This window comes from Procambarus clarkii, chromosome 74 (assembly GCF_040958095.1).
Source record: "Procambarus clarkii isolate CNS0578487 chromosome 74, FALCON_Pclarkii_2.0, whole genome shotgun sequence".
In the NCBI taxonomy this organism is placed as follows: domain Eukaryota; kingdom Metazoa; phylum Arthropoda; class Malacostraca; order Decapoda; family Cambaridae; genus Procambarus; species Procambarus clarkii.
In genome coordinates, this window is record NC_091223.1 from 15,020,416 (window position 1) to 15,041,177 (window position 20,762).

Consider the following 20,762-nt stretch of genomic DNA (forward strand, 5'->3'; position numbering starts at 1 on the left):
ATGTAATTAAAAGAACAGAGGGAGCTTACTTGTAAACCCTTATGTTGGATACTGGATCCAGCCATATTTGGTGAAGGACTCGGGGGATGTGTTACTCTCAACGCCACATAACTGCGTAAAAGACGAGGTATGGCACGAAGGCATCTGGCTGCCAGCCCATTGTTAAAGAACTTAGAGGTCATAAACCCAGGGGTAGACATATAGCTGCTCAAGGAAGCCACAAGTGTGAACTAATACAAAAAATATAATTTGGCAACTAGTCTGCCAATAGTACAAGCAGTTTATGTTGAAATACAAGAAATAAAAAGTTTAGAGAGTGTATGCAAATTGTTTTTATATAGGAACACCTCACTTGGCCACTGTTACCTTGCAGTCACCTTGCAATGATTTTGGGGCTTAGCGTCCCTGCGGCCCGGCCCTCAACCAGGCCTCCTTGTTGCTGGACTGGTCAACCAGGCTGCTGGACGCAGTTGCTCGCAGCCTGACGTATAAATCACAGCCTGGTTGATCACGAGCATCGACACTGTAGGTTCACAAGGCAAATAAATTTTCAGTCCAAAGAAAAAATATAATTCTTACACTAGAATACACTACTATTATAGGTGTTTGTATTTACATTATGCATTACAGCATACCCTGTGTAGCATAGTGTTTAGCTCATACCTGACAGTTCCGGTTTCAATTCTCTCAAGAGGACAAGGGATTTGTGCACATTTCCTTGTGCCCGATGCCCGTGCACATTTCCTTGTGCCCGATGCCCGTGCACATTTCCTTGTACCCGATGCCCCTGCACATCTAGTAATAAATAAGAACCTAGGAGTTGGCCAACTGTTGCCTAATATGCATCCTGAATAAGGTCAGTCAGTTGCAAAGGATGACCTCAATAAGTATAAACAAGTAAAAAAAGTATAAACAAAATAAAAATGGGTGTTCCATAATTTTTTATGATTGATTTTAATAAATATTGTAATGCAACACCTTACTAGAGATACCATCACATTCAGCAATGATAAGATTGCAAGAATGTATAGTAATTAATATTTATATACTAATGAAAAGTTACGGATGATAATAAAGATTGAAAATATTGGAACGAAAAACATAAGAACATAGATAAGAGACAAATTTACAAAGCATAAATTGATCATCTAAATCACAAACTTAAAAAAACTTAAATACTGTATACACAATTAAAACAACATGGTAGAACTGGACAGTATAAAACATACAGCATAAGGGCAAATATTAATAAATTAAAAAAATATATACAAGGCTGTATATTGATATAAGCTTATCAAATTAATAATCACTTTTCTTACCATTGCACCAGCCACACACATGCAACTGGACCCTTTTGCTGCAGTTAACATCCATGCATGATACGTATGTCAAAACTATGTGCAGATAACATCCCGGGATGTTATAACATGTTGCGCTTCCAACTGCCAGAGGTCTCTGGGGACACGGCTCACGTTACAAAATATCATTTCCGGATTTGTTCATTATCATTTCCACTGTGGAGGGACCCTATACACACTCCCAATCACCCTGGTATCTCTTCAAACACAATACTCATAACTAATATCTATGATATTAGTTATAATAGTCAATATTTATGATACAGGTATTAGTTATGTGTTAATTATTTCTCATAATAACTGGGTCTCTCAACGAATATGTTTTGTATGAATAAAACTTTTCTATAATCTATATGTATTTCCAGTGTAGTAATTTCATAATTAAAAAGGAAAATTTAACTTTTTAAATACTTTTTTGGCCAGTGCTGGGAGTAAATAGGTGTTTAAATATCATATTTTGTTTGCCTAATATGGCCAAACTATAATCAGTTCTAGAATTTGTTACTACAGTAATTTGTTACTGTTTTTTGTCTGAAGTTACCATATTTTATTTTTTAATTGTGTCAACAATGCCACACATGGTGAGACGGGGGCTGCTTGACAATGATGCATTGCAGAGGTTAATTCAACCTTATTCTTAATTCTAACAAAAACGTTTTACTCTAATAAACTGATATTTAAACTTTAAAAGGTTATTTAAAACTGTCATGGAATCAAATTAAATTTCACAATACTCAACAAGAGTGCATAATAGATACCAAAGGCCATTTATAAAAATGAAGAATAAAATTTGACAGGTTATGTGCAAAAAATACTAAACATTAACTAAAAGTAAATCTCACATAAGATTAAACATTTGTAAGAGATCAATAACTGTGATCTTAATGTTTACAAATGTTTTGTGATCATTAATGTTTACAATTTTTTTGGGGGGAAAACCTGGCTTCACATGAACTTTTATTATGCACAGAACTCTACTACTATTTATAACAAAGGACATTAGAATACTGTACTTAAGTATGCACTACTAAAATATATACATTTTCACCAAATCATACATTTAAACATGTCTGAATTCCATCAGAATTACAATTCATCTACCGCTATACTTTGTACTGCATTAAAAAAACATAAATTCCAACATAATTCCTCACCTTCATGACCTCAGCTCACCTTCACCTCACCATCATCTGCAGCTGTCTTCTGTTTTCTGTAACTGACAAATCCCTTATAGAAAACACATTTAAAAAAAGTCTGCTCTTTATTTGACATTTCTCTACATCACTGTAAGCACATGATGCTCTCTTCAACCAACTATTACAACATTTCAGTAGCTAAATACAGTAGTACAAATATATTTTTCAATATGAAATGAATAATAGTGTGTAAAATACATTGCAACAGCACACCATTAGCCTGTACAAAACTGTAAAAGTTAATAACAAAAATGTAGAAAAAGAATATACTGTATATAAATGTTTCACATGCACAATAAAATCACAAGAATGCGATGAGTTTATGAGAAAATATTTAGGTTGTACAATGGGATCGAATCCACGTCTGCAATCCCCAGACACAGGTACTACTGACAACCATAGTGCATGTACCTGGGTGGGGGAAGGGGGGGATGTCCAGGGTTTCAGGTTCAATTCTATAGACCTCAATATTGTTTGTCAAAGACACACCACAGTCTTGTGAATTCAATGTTTTGTTCTTTTATTTAGTTCACTTATTATGCATCCCATACCCATCCTATGAGTGGCTATCGGTTAAACGCTACAAAGGCACATAAGTGGGGTGAGGGGTAGCACATATATAATCACACACCACATGCTGCAGTAAACACAGGCACTAGACACAACCACACTACACACACTTATGCACAACTCAAAATGAATTACAACACACTGACAATAATATAGAAATAAAGTTAATTTAAAGTTGTATAAAATTCTAGCTATCCAAAGGCATGAAGTGTGCAACAGTTGATATGGCTACAAAATAATATGGAACATAGGAAAAAGATAATTAAATCTGTCCCTTTCTGTTAAAATTAACTGACTTTGAGACAGGACATTGCCCTGTCACAACCCTTTTGTGATCTCGACTGAAAGATTATTAATGTCCCATGCAAGTTGGCAAAACAAATTAAATAATAACCCAATGATCTGTTAATCACATTGTTTTAACTCATAGAAAACTGTCAATGTTGCCTGTATATTATGGTAATCATAAGGTGTAGGAACAGATTTTCCACTGAAAAAAGCTAGTCTAAAATTTTGGGTTGAATGTGTAAAGAACAAGTGCTTTGTGAAGGGGGTTTCATGGGTAGTTTATTGTGTTGGAAGTGAACATTTTCATTGCAGAATATAGCAGACTATTTGAGGTAAGTAAGTTAAAATGTGACAAATTGTACAAGTTTTTATTGCAACAACACTTATTTCAGTGTCAATATTTCTAGTTATTTATTTTCTAATAAATGTAGAATATTTATTATTTTGACTGTTCACAGTAAAAGTATATTTTGTTACTTATGGCTAAGGAATAGAGTATTAAATATATTAGACCAATATTTCAGTAAGCTATAGATTTCCAGTTAAATCATATTACTGTAACTAAATTGTAATGCATCTAAATCTCACTACTGAGATGGTAATACAACTTGATAAAATAACGTTTGGTTGTGTAGTTAAGTAGTAGGAAGACTTGACATATTAGAAGTGATTAAATACAAGGGCAGCCACAAACAGAGATTCTGAAGGGCCATTTCTAGTTAACTTGTGTGTCCCTGCAGGATGGCGAGCATCTCGGTGGTCAGGTGCTGAAGATGGAGGAGAGTCCGATACATCTGAAGCTTCAGCTCGCTCACTTAGTCGCCGGCCACAGTATTCCCGTGCACCTTCAAGAGAACTACACAACATTCCAGATGAAGAACTGGGAATGACAGGCAGCAGAGGGTGCCCAGGAGGTGGCATGTCACTTCCTCGTCCATATCCTGCTAGTAGCAGTGGAAATCTACCTCAAAGCAGAGGCATGCATGACTCAGCAGATCGGATAGCAGCAATGTATGGAACACTGCGGAGTCCACATCGTCGCCCCCACTCAACTGTGGGTGGCCCGCCGGGGGAATGTATTGGGAGGGATGGTGGGCTCTATGAGCAGCAATTACAAAGATCAGCACCTCCAAGTGCTGCTGCTCATATTAGTGCGCAGAAAGACCTACGCACATCACAACTCTCCCCTAGCGGTCAGGGTCAGCAGTCATCCGAGGAAACTGAAGCTCTCAAGCAAAGTGTACAAGAACAACTGAAACAGCTTGTTAGAGAGCTTGAAGCTGGAGATGACCAAACCTCTGAGGTGTGCAAGCCACCAGAGCAACAACTCAATGGCATTAATCCTCAGTATAATACACTTTCTTCAACTCATGCATCACCAGTCCATTTTTCTGGCACACCAAAAAATTCATCATTAACACATATTTACTCCCCAAGTAGAAACATGTACTCGCCCTAGTAAGCCAATGTACTCTTCTAATCCAGCACTTCACATCACTTGCACACCAATTCAATCATCTTCACCACAAACACTCTCTGAGGCTACTACTGGCTACCAGGGAACACCTTCAGTCCTAAACAACAATCCATGTACAAATAATGAACAAATGATGAAACTTGGTAAAAACATGGGAATAATAAATGATGATAATTCAGCAAATAATGTGGTCTTAAATAATGCAAGACTAACAAGCAAGGATAATAATATATCGCCAACCTGCACTACTATAGTCGCTGCAGCAATAAATTCCACGCAACCAAACAATACATCCACAAGTAATATTCCGATGCTCAGCACCGACGCCAGTGCCTCTGACCGCAAGAACCGTGCATTTTCCATCCATCCAACCCCCAGCGATCATGTTGGTTATAACACTATTTTGGATATCTGTAGAGATGGAGCTATTAGCCCTTCGAACAGTGATGGTGCCCCAGCTGGTAGTGGAATTCGAAGAGCTCTATCCTCTAAAGAAGAGTGGTTAAAATCTGGCAATGCAGTTATTAAAAATGCTGATAATTCTGCTTTGGAGGCCTATAGACGATCTCAGGAAAAGGGTGATACAGATGCATGTGAACACCACGTCGGTAAATCGGAAGACCCTTGTCAGTCTGCTGCTAACAATTTAACACAACCTGAATGTTCAGATAGTAAAAATGTACCTGCTCGTGCTCCCTTTGACACCCACCAGTCACTAAATGTAAGAACTACTGCAGTGGCACCTAGTACAAAGTTATTGGGTAATGACATAAAGTGTGTTAATACAGTTAATGATGACATAGAAAATCAAATTGTTTATTCCAACAATAAAAATAATCAAAATAATAATGATGAAAATTATATTGCTAATGAATTAGGTGTAATAAATAATAACTTGACGTCAAGTAATATCAACCCTAAGGCAAACACTACATCTAAGTCAAATAGCAGCCATACAAATAATGCACAAAACAGCAGTAGTATTGTAATTAGTCGATCAAGCAGTGGTATTCCTGTAAAAAGCAAGAGCCGAAGCAGCATTAGTACTCGCAGCAGCTACAGTGGAAACACCACCGGCAGTACAAGCACTAAAGTTACACCTGACTTACTGCACCCAAAAACGTACCAGAAAAGTAAGTCAAGAGAACTGACGCCAGCTATTGAAGCTGCCGGGGAGAAATTTAATCAACTTAATTCGGGTACACTGAAGCGTATATCACCCTTTGAAGCTTACCGACGTACCAAATCCCGAGAATTACCTCTAGACACAGCCAACCAAGATCCTCCACCTGTAAGATTAAAATCTCCACCTCCAACTTCTCTTGACCGTGCAAAGTCACCAGTTTGAAAAAGCAAAAACATCTATTGAGAAGAAATTTGAGCATACAAAATCATCAGCAGTAGAAAAGGCTGCAAATCCTGTTCCCATAACACCTAACATAAATCGATCGTCAGTAATTACCGTAAAAGAGAAAGAAAATGGAAAGGTTGAAGAAGCTGTCATACACGACAAACAAAAGGAGACTGACTTGAGCAACCACAATAATAAAAGCAAGAAAAAAGTAAATGAGGCAGAAAAGGAGATGGAAACTGAAAAATCTAAAGACCAAGGTAAAGAAAAGGACAATGACAAGTATAAAGCCAAAGTTAAGAAGACTTCCTCTTGTGATCCAGAAAAACCTAAATCAATGTATAAATTACTGGCATCACGTTTTAATCGGTCTGGTTCAAATGTTTCTGACAGCACTCGGTTGCCAGCAGATAAACGACATGACGACGATGATGCAAGTGAAAAAGAAGAAAAATTCCGACTGAAAAGACCATCAAGGTTTTTAAAGCATAAAACTGAAAAGAGCGCATCTAAATCTAGTGTCTGTGATGGAGAAGGGGCTTTAGATGATTCTGACCGACCAGAGAGAAAGCCCTCCAAGAAACTAACAGATGCACTCAACAAATTTTTAGGGCGTAAAGATTCAAAAGAGGAATCTAAAACATCTCTTAATACAATGTCTCAACCCTCAATACCTACAGCAAATGTTGAAGAACAGCCTAAGAAACCACCTCGTGTGAAACCCAAGAAATTTTCAAAGAGCCAAGAAAATCTGTGCCTGAGTCGTGTAGAGGAGGGAGGTGAAACAGGGACAGGATCCCCTCTCACAGAGCGTGCACAGAGTGTCGTTCCAGATAATTTTGCAAATAATTTGCAACCTGGTTATACTTTGGAATCTGTTACAAAGAGTATCTGTGACCATCTTTCTCAGCTTGAAAGTGATATTACTTCACGCATTGGAAATATGGGTGTTCAGGAACCTGGGGTTGGGGTGAGACCTGATGGGAGCTCTCGAGTAATTCCTACAGTTTCATCTATTGGTTCAATTACTACCTATGGATTGTCGCCTGCTCTGGCAAGTCGCAGAAGTGCTCGTCCTACTAATCTTGATTTAGCTGCTTCAAATATAGAAAATCACCAAACCCCTAAGCCTCCGACTCAGAAAGCAGAAGACAACACAACAGTTACTAATCACATTCCCAGTAATGAAAGTGAGGGAGTCAAGTATGCTCAGATCAAAAGACTGGCTGGTAGTGGGAACACTGGTCATTTAGAAAATGGGTGTCAAACTTTAACAAATTCAGAATCTACCACAACAGGAACCGAGGATATGCGAGGACACATTGAAAGTGAAGATGAAAGTGTCATGGATAGAATCACACGTAAGAGTTATTATTCAAAGTTTCAGGACAAGAAGAAACCAAAATTGCGTCGAGCAAACACAAAGGAGGATATGGACCAACAATTAGCAGCAGCAAAGGCTCGCCTCATGAAAGAAGATACCGAGCGTGCGGTACGAGAGTCCCTCACCCCAATGCGGTATTCCTCGCCAGTTACTTCTCCAAGAACTTCTGTTACCTCTCCTCCTTCCTGGGAAAGTTCTCGTCGACATTCTCGAAAATCACTACCACCAGAAGAAGGTATCTTCCTGTTAGGTGGACGACGGGGCACATCTCTGCAGCCTGATGATCTTCCTGGCATAAGACGATTCACATCCATTCAACCAGATGAAATGCAAAGTATCCGCCGATTACCGTCATTGCCCCCAGAGGACCGTTTTTACCCCCAACGTGCACCTTCAATGCCTCCGGAAGATTATTCATTACGTCATCGCACAAAATCCATTCCACCTGAAGATCGTTCTTATATGTATCGAGCGTCTTCTATACCCTCAAATGATTATTCATCTACAGTCCACATGAAACCCATTCCACCTAGTAACCCTAAAGTTCACCCATCCAGTCCAGTAAATGTTAATGAATTAGGTGAAGAACGAGTGCAAGATGCTGTAGCAGCTGCAGCAGCAGCAGGTGCACTAGCTGGAGAAGCAGCAGCTGTTGTAGCAACTGCTGATGGTATTACAGAGAGGGGAATGAGCAAATCACGTGAACCTTCAGTAAGTCGCCTCCGAAGCCCCGATCCTGCAAATTGCTCAACTCCTACCCGGGATGACACGCGCAACCTTGCTCGAGAAGAACTATCTCGTCGCCTTACTCATCTTACACGCATATCTGGCACCAGTGGATTATCTGGCTGGAACCGAGGAGGTTTAGCTGGAGGGGGTAACACTGGTGACATAGGTGAAAAGCGACTTTATCGTCGCACCAACACCACTGGCCATCTGGGAGAATCACTAACAGGGTTTTCACAAGCGGGCATAAACCCTGGAATTACTGCGAGACCCGTATACCGACGTACCAATACAATGGACCTGCCACCAGCAGATGCTCGAGCTCGACCTGGTAGTGAGTACCGGCGACAGCTACAAGACCCCACTCGCCGCTTCTCAGCTGCAAGGTGGGTGCCTTGAAGATTTCATGTCACATTGCCATGGCAGAAGCTTCAGCAGGCCTGCCAGCAGCATATCACCACACTCTCATCACCAGTAGCAGCATTACTAGCAGTACCGTAGTGCAACTACCATCTGCAGTAGTTGTCATCAATATCAATAGTAGAAGTAACAGTGAAACAGCGTGGACTTACAAATGACCTTTAGGGTCTTCCTATGAGCAGTAGATACTCCCACAGATGATCTGTATATGGTGGTTATCCTGCAAGATGGTTCCGTCCATTACATCAGTGGTAAGTAGTGACCTACTTGTGTGCTGTGCATTTTAAATTACCTCCTTGCATGCTTTGGAAGCTATATAGTATTCACCAGTCATTTTCACCTTTTCATCAATACTGTATTGTATTAACCGACAATATTTCTAATTGAAAAATTATCTCCCTCCAGGTAGCAGATCAATTGGTTTTGGTCACTCATGGAACCACTACTGTATTTTCCATCTTCACAATGTTATTGTCATAAATAGCAGTCTTTTGTTTTTATTGACTATTTTCCATAATTTTAGTAGTAAAATCAAAATAAGATGCCAAAAAGTATTGCTCTAACATCTTATTTTCATTTTGCATACCTGATAAAACGACAATCATTATATTACAGAAAGTAATCACGTGACTGTATCAATGAGAAAATCCCTGATGCATGTGTTTGTTATAGCAAACAAAAGAAACATTTTTTTCAGCTTTATGGTTATCAAACAAACATTTTTAATTCTTTGGCAAACATTTCAGTTATTCCTACAAACGTTATTAACACGTGAAGGCACCTGGCGTGTTTGGCAGAGTCTGCACGACGTTACCTCAGAGAAAGGCAATTTGTGTGAGGAAACGATATATAAAAGAAACTGCGTACATATATAACAAAATATATTAAATCTACAAAAATGCACTTATCTTGTTCTTGCCAGACTCTTCCCAGGCCTTATATATTATACAGTATCACCTTTTTTATTCATCCTTCCATAAACAACACATTAACTACTGTCTTCAGCTATATTGCAGCCGTATTACAGTCTAATTGCTTTCTTACACAATGTTATTATACACTTATGATCAATTTACTTATTAAAATTTGCAATGCTTCCATCACAATGACAACAACTGCCTTTTTATTCACTGAAATTATTACTAAACCTGTATCATTTCCTGTCACCACTCTAGAAATGTATTGGGAGAATTTCAGTGATCAATACTCATGCCACATTTTTTGCAAACTAAGATCATATATATGTTCTTAAAACAAGCATAAATGCTTCACTGTCTAAGCCATGCTGACATTAACAAAGATTACCTATATAATTACATTACATCCAAAAAAACTTTGTTCAACAAACATATACAGAACAGCATTATCATTCTTGTTAAACACATTTGTACAAGAAAATGTATTATTTGTATATTGGAGGTATACTATCATATGCACAGTATAAAGATATCTTCATTCATATAATGAAGATGTGAAAACAATAACTAACTGCATGAATTGTTATACTGTATTTTTATGAATACATAATAGCATTTAAGGATTTTAGTTGACCAATCAAGATTTTTTGGGTTTCCAACCAAACTTTCAAGATTATATCCAGTACATTCCAATTAATAATTTACCATAGCAATGCTAATTCATGACTCTCTTCATGAGCACAATTTGTCTCTCGAATATTCATAATGTACATGTAAAATTCCTATGTGGCTCCTGCATGGGTGGCCAGTTCACAGTGAATGTGCCAGTCACGTGGCTGGAGCGCATAAGTGGTGTGCACAATTCATAAGTGTCACAGCTTGGCACTTGATGCACATAGACACTGAACACTGCATTTTTCACTCCATGTACTCCAATAGCTACTGCACAGTACTGTGAATCCATGCAACTTTTAGTTATATTATTGATATGAACAAAAGTAAAATTTTGCATTACTGATGAAAGAAAAAGTCGTTACAGCACAAAATGATTTTTTGGAAAAATAATTGTAAGATCCAGGAAAAGAAATTAAGCCTTACAAAGCTTATTAAACATAGAAGTGGCAGTTATGACCCAAGTTCATGGCAGAAGTCTCAAAGACTACCAAGAAACTGAGGATATTCATCATGTGTCTTCTTATCCTACTTTCTCAATTTAAAGTGGAAGTCCTTGTACAACTTGTCAATTTCCCTCAGTACCTGTACCTTGCATGTTGTGATTATATCCCCCCGTTTCTTCTATCTACTAGGGTTGTGAGAGCTAGTCCCATTAATCTATCCTAATAGATAGATAACCCTCTTAGCTATGGCACCAATCATGTTGCAAATCTCTGTACATGTTATATTTTAGTTTCATGCTTCACAAGGTGTGGATTCCAGGTCAGTGCTGCATATTGCAATATTTGTTTAACAGATGTTGTGTAGCTTCCTTTATTAAAGAAGTCCTGATTCAGGTTTCTAAACTGTGTGTGCATTTACACGTGATGTTCCTTCATTGTTTTTGCGTTTAACAAGATCACTATGAGAAGATTGCAGTAGGATTTACTTTCTAGCTTGGTTAGTTAAGAAGTTAAATCTAACTTGCTTATTTAATTAAAATTGGTGGCTCACTACTATCAGCACCGGTTATTCAAAGTTTCGGAGCCCATTCTCATCTTCAGCAGAAGTACAGAGAACATAGAAGATGGTTACCTTGCAATGATTTTGGGGCTCAATATCCCCACGGCCCGGTCCCCAACCAGGCCTCCTATCTGGGTATGATCCTATGAAGTATGATCATAGGCATCATTTAGAGAGTATGGGGCATACATTCCTTGTATCAGGTCCAATGACCAGCAGGTGTTCTCAGGACTGGTGAACGAACATCATGAGGTTACCTATTGACAATGGGATAAGTGTGATAACATCGATTCAATTATTTTCCTTTAGTCTTTGCAATATGCCTATTTAAACAGCAATACAGTTTCCTACGGAAAGGGCAGTGATCATAACCAACATATTCAGCATGGATCTAACATTATTAGTTAACAGATTCCTACAGCATCACAAATCATAGGCTTTAACAAAGGCCACCCTACCTTAAGGATCAATGCCCTGGCTACAGTCTCCCAATTCCCATATACATACCTATTTGCTGCTAGATAAACATAGGCATCAGGTGTTAGGAAACACACAAGAACATCTCCCTGCCTGAGAATCAAACTCAAGAGTCCAGTTGGTTGAGAGCCAACTGTACCAAGCACTGTGCTACAGATTCCACGTTAATGGTGCGGCTGGTCGTTCTTGGCATACAAGTTGTTCTTAAATATACATAGCAACTAAAGAGATACTGTAGACAAATTTTGTTCAGAAAACTAATATTATTTAGTACAAAAAATAGTTAGTTACTGGACGCTCATTTGAGTCGAGCTTTATTTTATCATTAAATTTGCACAAGGTAATTATGCAAAATGCTTTAAGGCAGTGCAAGCTATGTAGCAGTAAGTCAAATAAATAAAATTAAGGCAAATAGATACCATCAGTTACAGTCCCGCTCCTGTGCCAGGTAAGTCCACTACGGGCTCACCATAGCCCGTACTACTTAATTTGTTCCAAGTAGCTAAATCAAAAAACAACAACACACCATATACAGACACTAGGAGCTTGGAGTCATCAAAACCTTTTGAGTAAAGATGTTTTACTCTTTAAAACTCTCGTAGCCAGTCACAAGACTGGCTACGAGTATTTTCCAAACTCCATCTAAGTCAGGTAGTACATCTAGATGAGATACTCTTAATGTTATCATGGTCCAGTCACTAGTGCATGTGCCTGAGGGGTTCAGGGACACGGGTTTGAATCTGCGGTACAGCCTTGATATTTATTCATAACTCTTATTTCCAGTGTTGAATGAGTGCACTTGGTCAATTATAACATGCCTACTTTACTACAATATTATACTCTTAGATGTTTTCCATTCTTCAAAGTAGTTGACATTTATACTGTCTTTAGCTCAGGCAGATGTGGAGAGAAAGGAAGATTCATTATTCACGAGTGAGGAATTATCAGTGTTTTGCGTGGTGTCACAACTAAGGCAGTTCCATATTTCAGTGTTGCTTAAATGCTTTAACCTTATTAATGGCTTCAACATAAAAGCAACCTATATTAAAATTTGAGAAAATGTTGTGCAGTATTGAAATTGATGTCCTGGTTGACCACATCTGACATGTCTATAAAACTTGACTTATTACTTTAAGTGTCTAGTGTACTGTACTTACAAAGCTTGCTCTATAATAAGCTATAACTGACACAAGAATAAAAAAACACTGCTCTGTAATAGGACGTGATTTATGAAGGTCCACAAACTTGCATACCTTGTTGTTATAGAAGTAGTGTGATTTGAATGATTTGAATGGAAAAGTAGAATTACCTACTGAAAATAACAGAATGGGTGGAAATGGTGTCCCAGAAACAAATAGCGATGGCTAGAGCTTAACAAAATTACTCAACAAAAAGAGTTATCTATTACTAATACATACTTTAAATATAAGGACACACATGGAGGAGGCAATGTAATTACCATAGAGTGCCAAGCCAGTACGACTATGTAGCACATGCAAGAGCTATAAGGATAAAGAGCTGGGATATGAAAGAGGGGAAGGAATGGTGCCCCACTTACAGGAGTACAGGATAAATTATGAAATTGCAGAAAAAGAGTAATACCATACATGTTTGTCAAGAGAAGATATTGATGTCATATAAAAGCAGTGAGAGGAATATCTGATGGTTTATCTGATCACATGTTGGTGCTGGCTAAAATATGATTAGGTGGTGAAAGAGGTGATTGGATCCCACAAGGATCCAAAAAGGCAAGAATCATATTGTGCAAGCTGAGATATAGAAATAGTTGATGAGTATATATCTCAAAAAAAAAAAAGTATGAAAGAGATGCAGATAGTTATCTGTGAGTTAGATACTATGAATGAATGAACCATAGTTATACATAGGACGAATACAAGAAATATTTAAGAATGGCAAGGAAGCATTTGAAAATGCACAAACCAGTAAAATAATGAGGAACTGCTTGGTAGGATAAGAAAATGGAAAAAACAGTTGATAAGAAGTGGGTTTATGGATACTAATTGAACAAAAATAAGAGGCAAGGAAACATGTGTGTATGATAAAACATTACAGTAGTTAAGCAGGAAAAACAAAAGCAAATGAAGAAATGGGAAGAAAACTGAACAAAATTGCAAAAACAGGTAGCTGTTTTGGATAGGTGGTGGTGGTGGTGCACCAGGAAGACTGGTGGAGAGATAAATGAGAATTTTAATTGAAGAGGAAATGATAAACAGGATGGAGAGAATACTTCACAAGGCTGATGGGTAGAAGTAATGAAAGTGGTTCTAATGTGATCATGATTGATTTTGATGGTATGAGTTAGAGATAGTATGCCAGTTTATACAGTATATCAATGGAAAAGAGTGTAAGGTGCATATAATGAATTATATAGCCTTTATGAACTTTTGTATACTTTTCCAAGTTAACACTTTGGCTTCGTGATGACACTCTCGGATGACGCTAATACGAATGTGCAATTAACTTTCAAATATTACGCAAAACTTGAGTTCATCATAACAAAATGTTGTAATTTCCTGCAACATTTGAATATACAGTATTGTACTGCATTGCAATATTTATTAGAAAGTCTTACTATGGCCTTTAGATGTATATAATAATTCATATAATATATAATTCATATAATCTGTATATAATTCAAGACATACAAACCTCTTGCACAGAGCAACTGTTTGGCTGCGATTGTTATACAGTGCTATATTGCTCATTTATCACTAGCCTTTGTAATTAAATGTTACTAAGCTTAAAAAAAAAATAAAAAGCTTAACCCATCAAGCTCTCTACTTTGTAACTAGTTTTGTCCAATTCTTTCTTTATATAGGAAAAACTTGAAATGATAAACCGACTCAAAAATGCATGCATATACTGTAGTAGTTTAAACTTTGTGCAACGTAAATAATGTATGTAGTTTAGTACTAAATATAGCCTGTATATGCACACAACAATAGTAGTTAGCGTATTATATGATACTTAATAACAATCAAGACCATTAGATTTAATATAACTTCATATAAGACTAATTGTAAGTAAAATTGACACATTGTGACTACACTGTAGTAATAAAATAATATACATTGTTTATCCTTACACTGAAATAAATGAAACATGCCATACTAAACGTGATTATGTTCGTATCTACATCTCTAACCTTTCAATGTACTGGCCAATAGGACACTGATGGAGGAGGAGGATCCGACCACACCCTCAAGTCGGACAGCTTCCCGCCTCATCTCTCCGTCACTTCGGCTCATCAACGTCCCGCTACAATTACTCAACTTTGGACCCTCCGCGCTACCCTTCCACCATCTCACCACTCACTCGCAGAACATCATTATACCGATACTGAATTAAACATGTCAGACTTTCAGTATATAATATTAGTATCAGGGAATTATCTAAAACTGTTTTTGTTTGAAATAAAGTCCAGTACTTTATAAAAATAATTGGAAGTTTTTTGTATTCATATCTTTATAAAGTGAATATAAATGTAAATATTTTGATATTTTCATGAAATTAGATGTAAATCTTATGTCCATTATTAGGCTAAGGTCAAACATTGCATGACTAGTGCCAGTCACTCAAGGATAATCCTTCAAAAATGATCAAGAACAATATGTCAAATCAATTCACAGAGGATTTCAAACCATGGACCACAGTACTGTACAGTCTTATGGAGCCCTTTCAAATCCTCTGCAATCCATTTTACAAACATTAACTCTGATATTTCATTCAATGTCGTTTTGAATAAGGGTTCAATATTGAACCCTTATTCAAAATGCTTTCTCAGGATTACAAGCTATTGCATAAGGCTGCAAGAATTGTGATACTCATACAGCACTTTGATGTATAGTGATGAGTCATTTAAATCATAGGGGGCACATTTAAGGGTTTAATTTCTTATGACAATTGTATTTAATCTTAAACCATTTGCCGAGGCTCTACTGCAAGGAGAGGTCTTGTGCGTTATACCGTAACTCCGTCATAATACATTATTCTCAAATCAAGACAACATACGCTATTATTTTCAAATACAGTATTACAAATAATCTTCCCGGCTTGGTAACCTCTTTGATAATCACTTACTTTCTAATATTACAAAATTATGCCATATTAACAAATAAAATAATAAGTCAATAACATCAATACAATTTCCCTGCAAAACAAAAATTCCTTTAGTTTGTAGACTTCTTACAGTTAACCACATCTCGTTAAATACGATCTGAAATAAAATGTAATTATGCAGGCAGTCACAATAAAATTGCTGAAGATATGATGACCACACCACACATCGGAAAATCTCTCTTCCACACTCTATTATAGGACTTGATAATGGTCCAGAACAGACCGAAACATTGTCGTTTCTCCATTTCTTGATGTGTTGTTTGTTCATCATAAAATGTAATTATACCTGCAATGTTCATTGCATTAATATTTTATGACAAGCAAATGAGAATATTTTGCCTGCACATAGAAGCTTTTCAGACACAAGGAAGCCACAGCTCCACTCAGTAGAGTAAGCCTGAGGATCTCTCGAGGCCACAAATTGAACGGATTTCAGCAGTTTCCTCCGAAGTTAAATAATGGCTCGTCTCTATGAAGTTGAGACGAGCTATTCAAGTATTCTGCAGGTGTGTTGGATTTGACATTTATGTCTTTCCACACTCAAGTTACCATTTACGTTCTTCCTTGGCTCAACCATAGGAATTGATGACAACTGGTACAATTTGGGTATTTTTTGTTTTTAAAAGGAGGGTTGATTGGGGGCTAATCTTTAACTATTTGTCCATAATCACCCAGCAATAACTGGGAGCCTGGTTGTAAGCCAATTGGCAGGTCATGTCCCAGGAAAAAATAGTTGGCAAGGTTCAAGATGAGCAATGAGAAGGGAACGTTCTTAAGACTATTAACAAAAGTCGGAAGACATTTTCTCCTGTACCCACCCGTGTAAAAAAGAATACAGTACATTACTTCTATTTTTATTTAGAATTAGGGACAAAAATGATCACACATGTATCACTTTTTTAGCTTTGTTATAGATTATTGCACATTATCTAACAAGGAATAGCAAATGGTAACTAAGATGTGCAGAATCCTTTTGCTGCGTGTGCTCTTAAATAAATCACATGTAGAGAAACTTTCACATTTGATATTGACACTTGGCTATTGTTATAGCTTTGCTTGAAAATAATTATTTAACAACACTTAACCCGAGGAAACCAATTTCCGAAACCATCCTCCATGAAACCCAAGGCAGACCTATTTATATCTTGCAGCCGTTCCTCGGGAGCAGCCAGCAGGAGATGTCCCTCGTAATCCCCGCTGTGCCCAAGAAACATACAGCACACCTGTATAGCTTAGGACACAGGTATTAATTACCTAATATACTCAGGAATATTCACTTATTACTCAGGATGCTTTATTTACATGAATAAACTCGTACACCCCTTGAAGCATAATTAGTAGTTTTTACTTCAGGTATACATAGGATCTGAATACACACAAACTTAATTATCACTCTAGATAGAGATCAAAGTCTTATGATCTGGCCTTATTAATAGTTCCGATAACTCTTTCTTAAAAAAATCAAAACATAATAATTGAGCACATGCACACATCCTGCAGTAAATAATTTGCACTACTAAACATATGCTTTTGTACATATACACACACACATCCTGCAATATAATTGATTTTTTAAACTATTATGGCAAGCAAATATGAACCTTGCCAAGCCCTTGCTTGCAGTGATACTCGGTTTCCTATCACTAAACGACCACAACCCTAGTTGCTCCTCAATTAGGTGAAGCTGTACAGACTCTTAACAATGGACTCAAATTGGGCAAGCTTGATTTGGAAGGGATATACAGAAGAATTGAAGCAATAGAGATGTGGGCGTATTTTCAGGTTTAACCCTTAAACTGCTTAACTATTTAAAGTCATACATCCAGGTGCAAATGGAAAAAAAAAGGTATTGAAAAGCTTTGAGGATCAATTGCATATGGCAATATGAGCAGTGTATGTTTTAAGAACTGGTTGAATACCTTACCTTGAGGTGTTTTTCGGGGCTTAGCGTCCCCACGTCCCAGTCGTCAACCAGGCCTCCACCAGATAAACAATTAATAAAGGTCTAGTGTAAGAAAGTTCTGCATCACATGGGCGTATAGGCCTACTGCTCTGTCTTATTTTCCATATGATTCCATTGGTGTATTAAATCTGTATTTAGAGGTTAATTAGAAAGCTTATTTGTAATCAAACATGATATTCTATCCAAATCTTTGAAAAGAAAATTAAATATTAATGATGCCATGAAATTTGAAACTTAAATTTTATGTTTGGGTTACATACATAAATACTGTACTGTACTATGGAGTACTACCCATTCTTTATACTCTATTCTACATTTCTTCATGCAAAACAAAAACATTGTAAGACACTAGTATAATTATGATAGTTAAACTTTTTAAACAAAATTTTAAAAATATTTTCAACTTACATTTCAAATTGATGTCTTAACAAATCATACAATGACTTTCATCAATGCAAACTAAATACAGTATTCAAAACTTCATATAAAATATAATTGACACATTTTACTCAAAACTAAGATTTTTGCTTCAAACTAATATGAACAGCTTGATCTATCAGATCTACTTGTCTATTTTTATTATTATTCATCTTTCACAGTTTAGCACTGGTATGTTAACCATCCGTTTTCTTCCACATAATTAACAAAAACCGATAAATATATACCTGTACTTATAAAGATAATAATTCCGAGATGCTTACCACAAACACAGTGATATTGTTAGCTGGATGTATGAATTACCCCTTGGGCATGTAGTCGTTCACATACACAATGACAATACAGTACATACATTCACCAGACACGTACACAGTGACAATACAGTACATACATGCACCCGACACGTACACAACAACAATACAGTCCATACATGCACTAGACACGTACACAACGACAATACAGTACATACATGCACCAGACACGTACACAACGACAATACAGTACATACATGCACCAGACACCACATACTGGTCAGCTATCCATATTCAAGCTCATAATACATTGGTTCTCTTATGACAACATATTTCACATTACTGTATATAAATACCTTTTTTTTAAATTATTATAACTTCTAAACTATTAACATCAAAATATGTCATACAAACAAATCTGGATGCAATCTTGGATACATAATATTCTGAACATGGTTAATAAGGGGAGTATGGACGAGCTCTGTTTCCGGTAGAAATAATTGCTGTACATATTGAAACGTAAAGAAAGTTAAAATATTTAACATTTGGGTATTTTTTTTAGAGCTTCTAACTGATGTGGTGGAATAGCAGCAAGCATTCATTATAACCTTGAGAGACTAATAAGCAAGGCTATATTCGTCAAGGTTTAGTCTGCTTCTCACCCGGTTTGAGTCTGTGTCCATACCTCTATGTGTATGTATATATTATATATATTTGTGGGAATAACCAACCTTATTTTGTATTATCTGTCCTGTATTTCCTAGATAAAGTGATTGTTAATGTCCACAATTATTTATTTTACTCGTTTACCAATGGATATTTTAATGCTACTGTGATTTTAGACTGTACAGCATTTAGTTTTTCTATAAGCATAACGTGAGTAAGGTAGTTTCTAGTATTTTATCAAACTATTTTAAGACTGAACACTATTTTTTACACCCCATACAATGTCAGTAGTGTGTGCAGTGCTCACGAAGTCAAACTGACATTTTTCACTAGAAAGGAGTGCCAGATAGTAGTTACCTTTGTTCACAGAGGCATAAAGCAGGGCCACACTCGAGACACACTAATACTGTATACAATATGTAACTGTGCATAAATGTGTACATACATACATGCATCCCCCCCTTCCAAACCTGCGACTAGTACAGAGGTTGTCCCTAACACCACTAGTGCTCTTTCCTACCTGCTAGCTGGGAGGAGAGCACCTGATGCATCACCCAGGTTGTTGATAATCTTGTTTATCCGAGCGTGTTTATCGAAGAAAATCTATTGGTCAAGTGCTCATGACTGGCTCTTTCTGTGTTTCTTATGTAAACAATAAAGATTAAGAATACTATATTATTACTTATTTTACTTATGTCCCTATTATAAACACTCACTCGCTGATAACTATGGCACTATGCAACTCCTTGTGGCATACTTGAAAACCAATTACTTGTTCTTAGTGGCTAAATTGAAGACAGACGCACACAATTTATGAAGTGTCTCGGTTTGTCTGAGGAGGGGTTTTAATGTATATTTTATTCTTTATACAGTACAGTAACATTATTCCTGCTTCAACAGGAAGCTTTGTGAAAAATTACCATATAATTTTTAGTTATATTTATCAGCAAGTTTGGTGGTGCCAAATGTGATAAATAAAACATAATTAACATATACAAAAACATTAAACTTAAAACATGAAATAAAAATACCTGTACAATACTGATAAAAGAATACACACAAATCTGAAGTATATATTCAAAATACTGTACACCACAACTACAAGAAAATAAAACAAATAAAACTAAATCGAGAGAAGACCAGCCACTACAAGTGACACAAATACACAAAGCTGAAGTATATGTTCAAAATACTGTACTCCACAACTACAAGAAAGTAAAACAAATAAAACTAAATTGTGAGAGAAGACCAGCCACTGTACAAGTGAAATGCCCTACTCACTGCGAAAGCAACATCACTTCCCAGCATAAAGTTTTTTTTTTCCAGACTCTTGGATATTTGAGTCACAATCTTCCCCCACCCACCAAAATGAGACACTACCTGCAAGTGCCACACACACAAATAATAAATTATTATAAATAAGTAAAATTAAATAAATAAAAAATTACCATGTTGTGGTACAG

At 36.7% G+C, this 20,762-nt stretch overlaps 1 protein-coding gene across 1 annotated transcript in view; it reads left to right on the forward strand.

Annotated features, from left to right (window-relative positions):
- The window catches only part of LOC123767354 (uncharacterized), a 126,182-nt gene extending 106,205 nt beyond the window's left edge, over nucleotides 1-19,977 (forward strand). The window contains 6 exon segments of the mRNA XM_045756985.2: nucleotides 4,153-4,865; nucleotides 4,867-6,231; nucleotides 6,233-8,736; nucleotides 12,733-12,774; nucleotides 15,030-15,099; nucleotides 15,101-19,977. Coding sequence (XP_045612941.2) covers nucleotides 4,153-4,865; nucleotides 4,867-6,231; nucleotides 6,233-8,736; nucleotides 12,733-12,774; nucleotides 15,030-15,099; nucleotides 15,101-15,205 — 4,799 coding nt within the window. The 3' untranslated portion in view covers nucleotides 15,206-19,977.
- The last annotated feature ends 785 nt before the right edge of the window (nucleotides 19,978-20,762 follow it).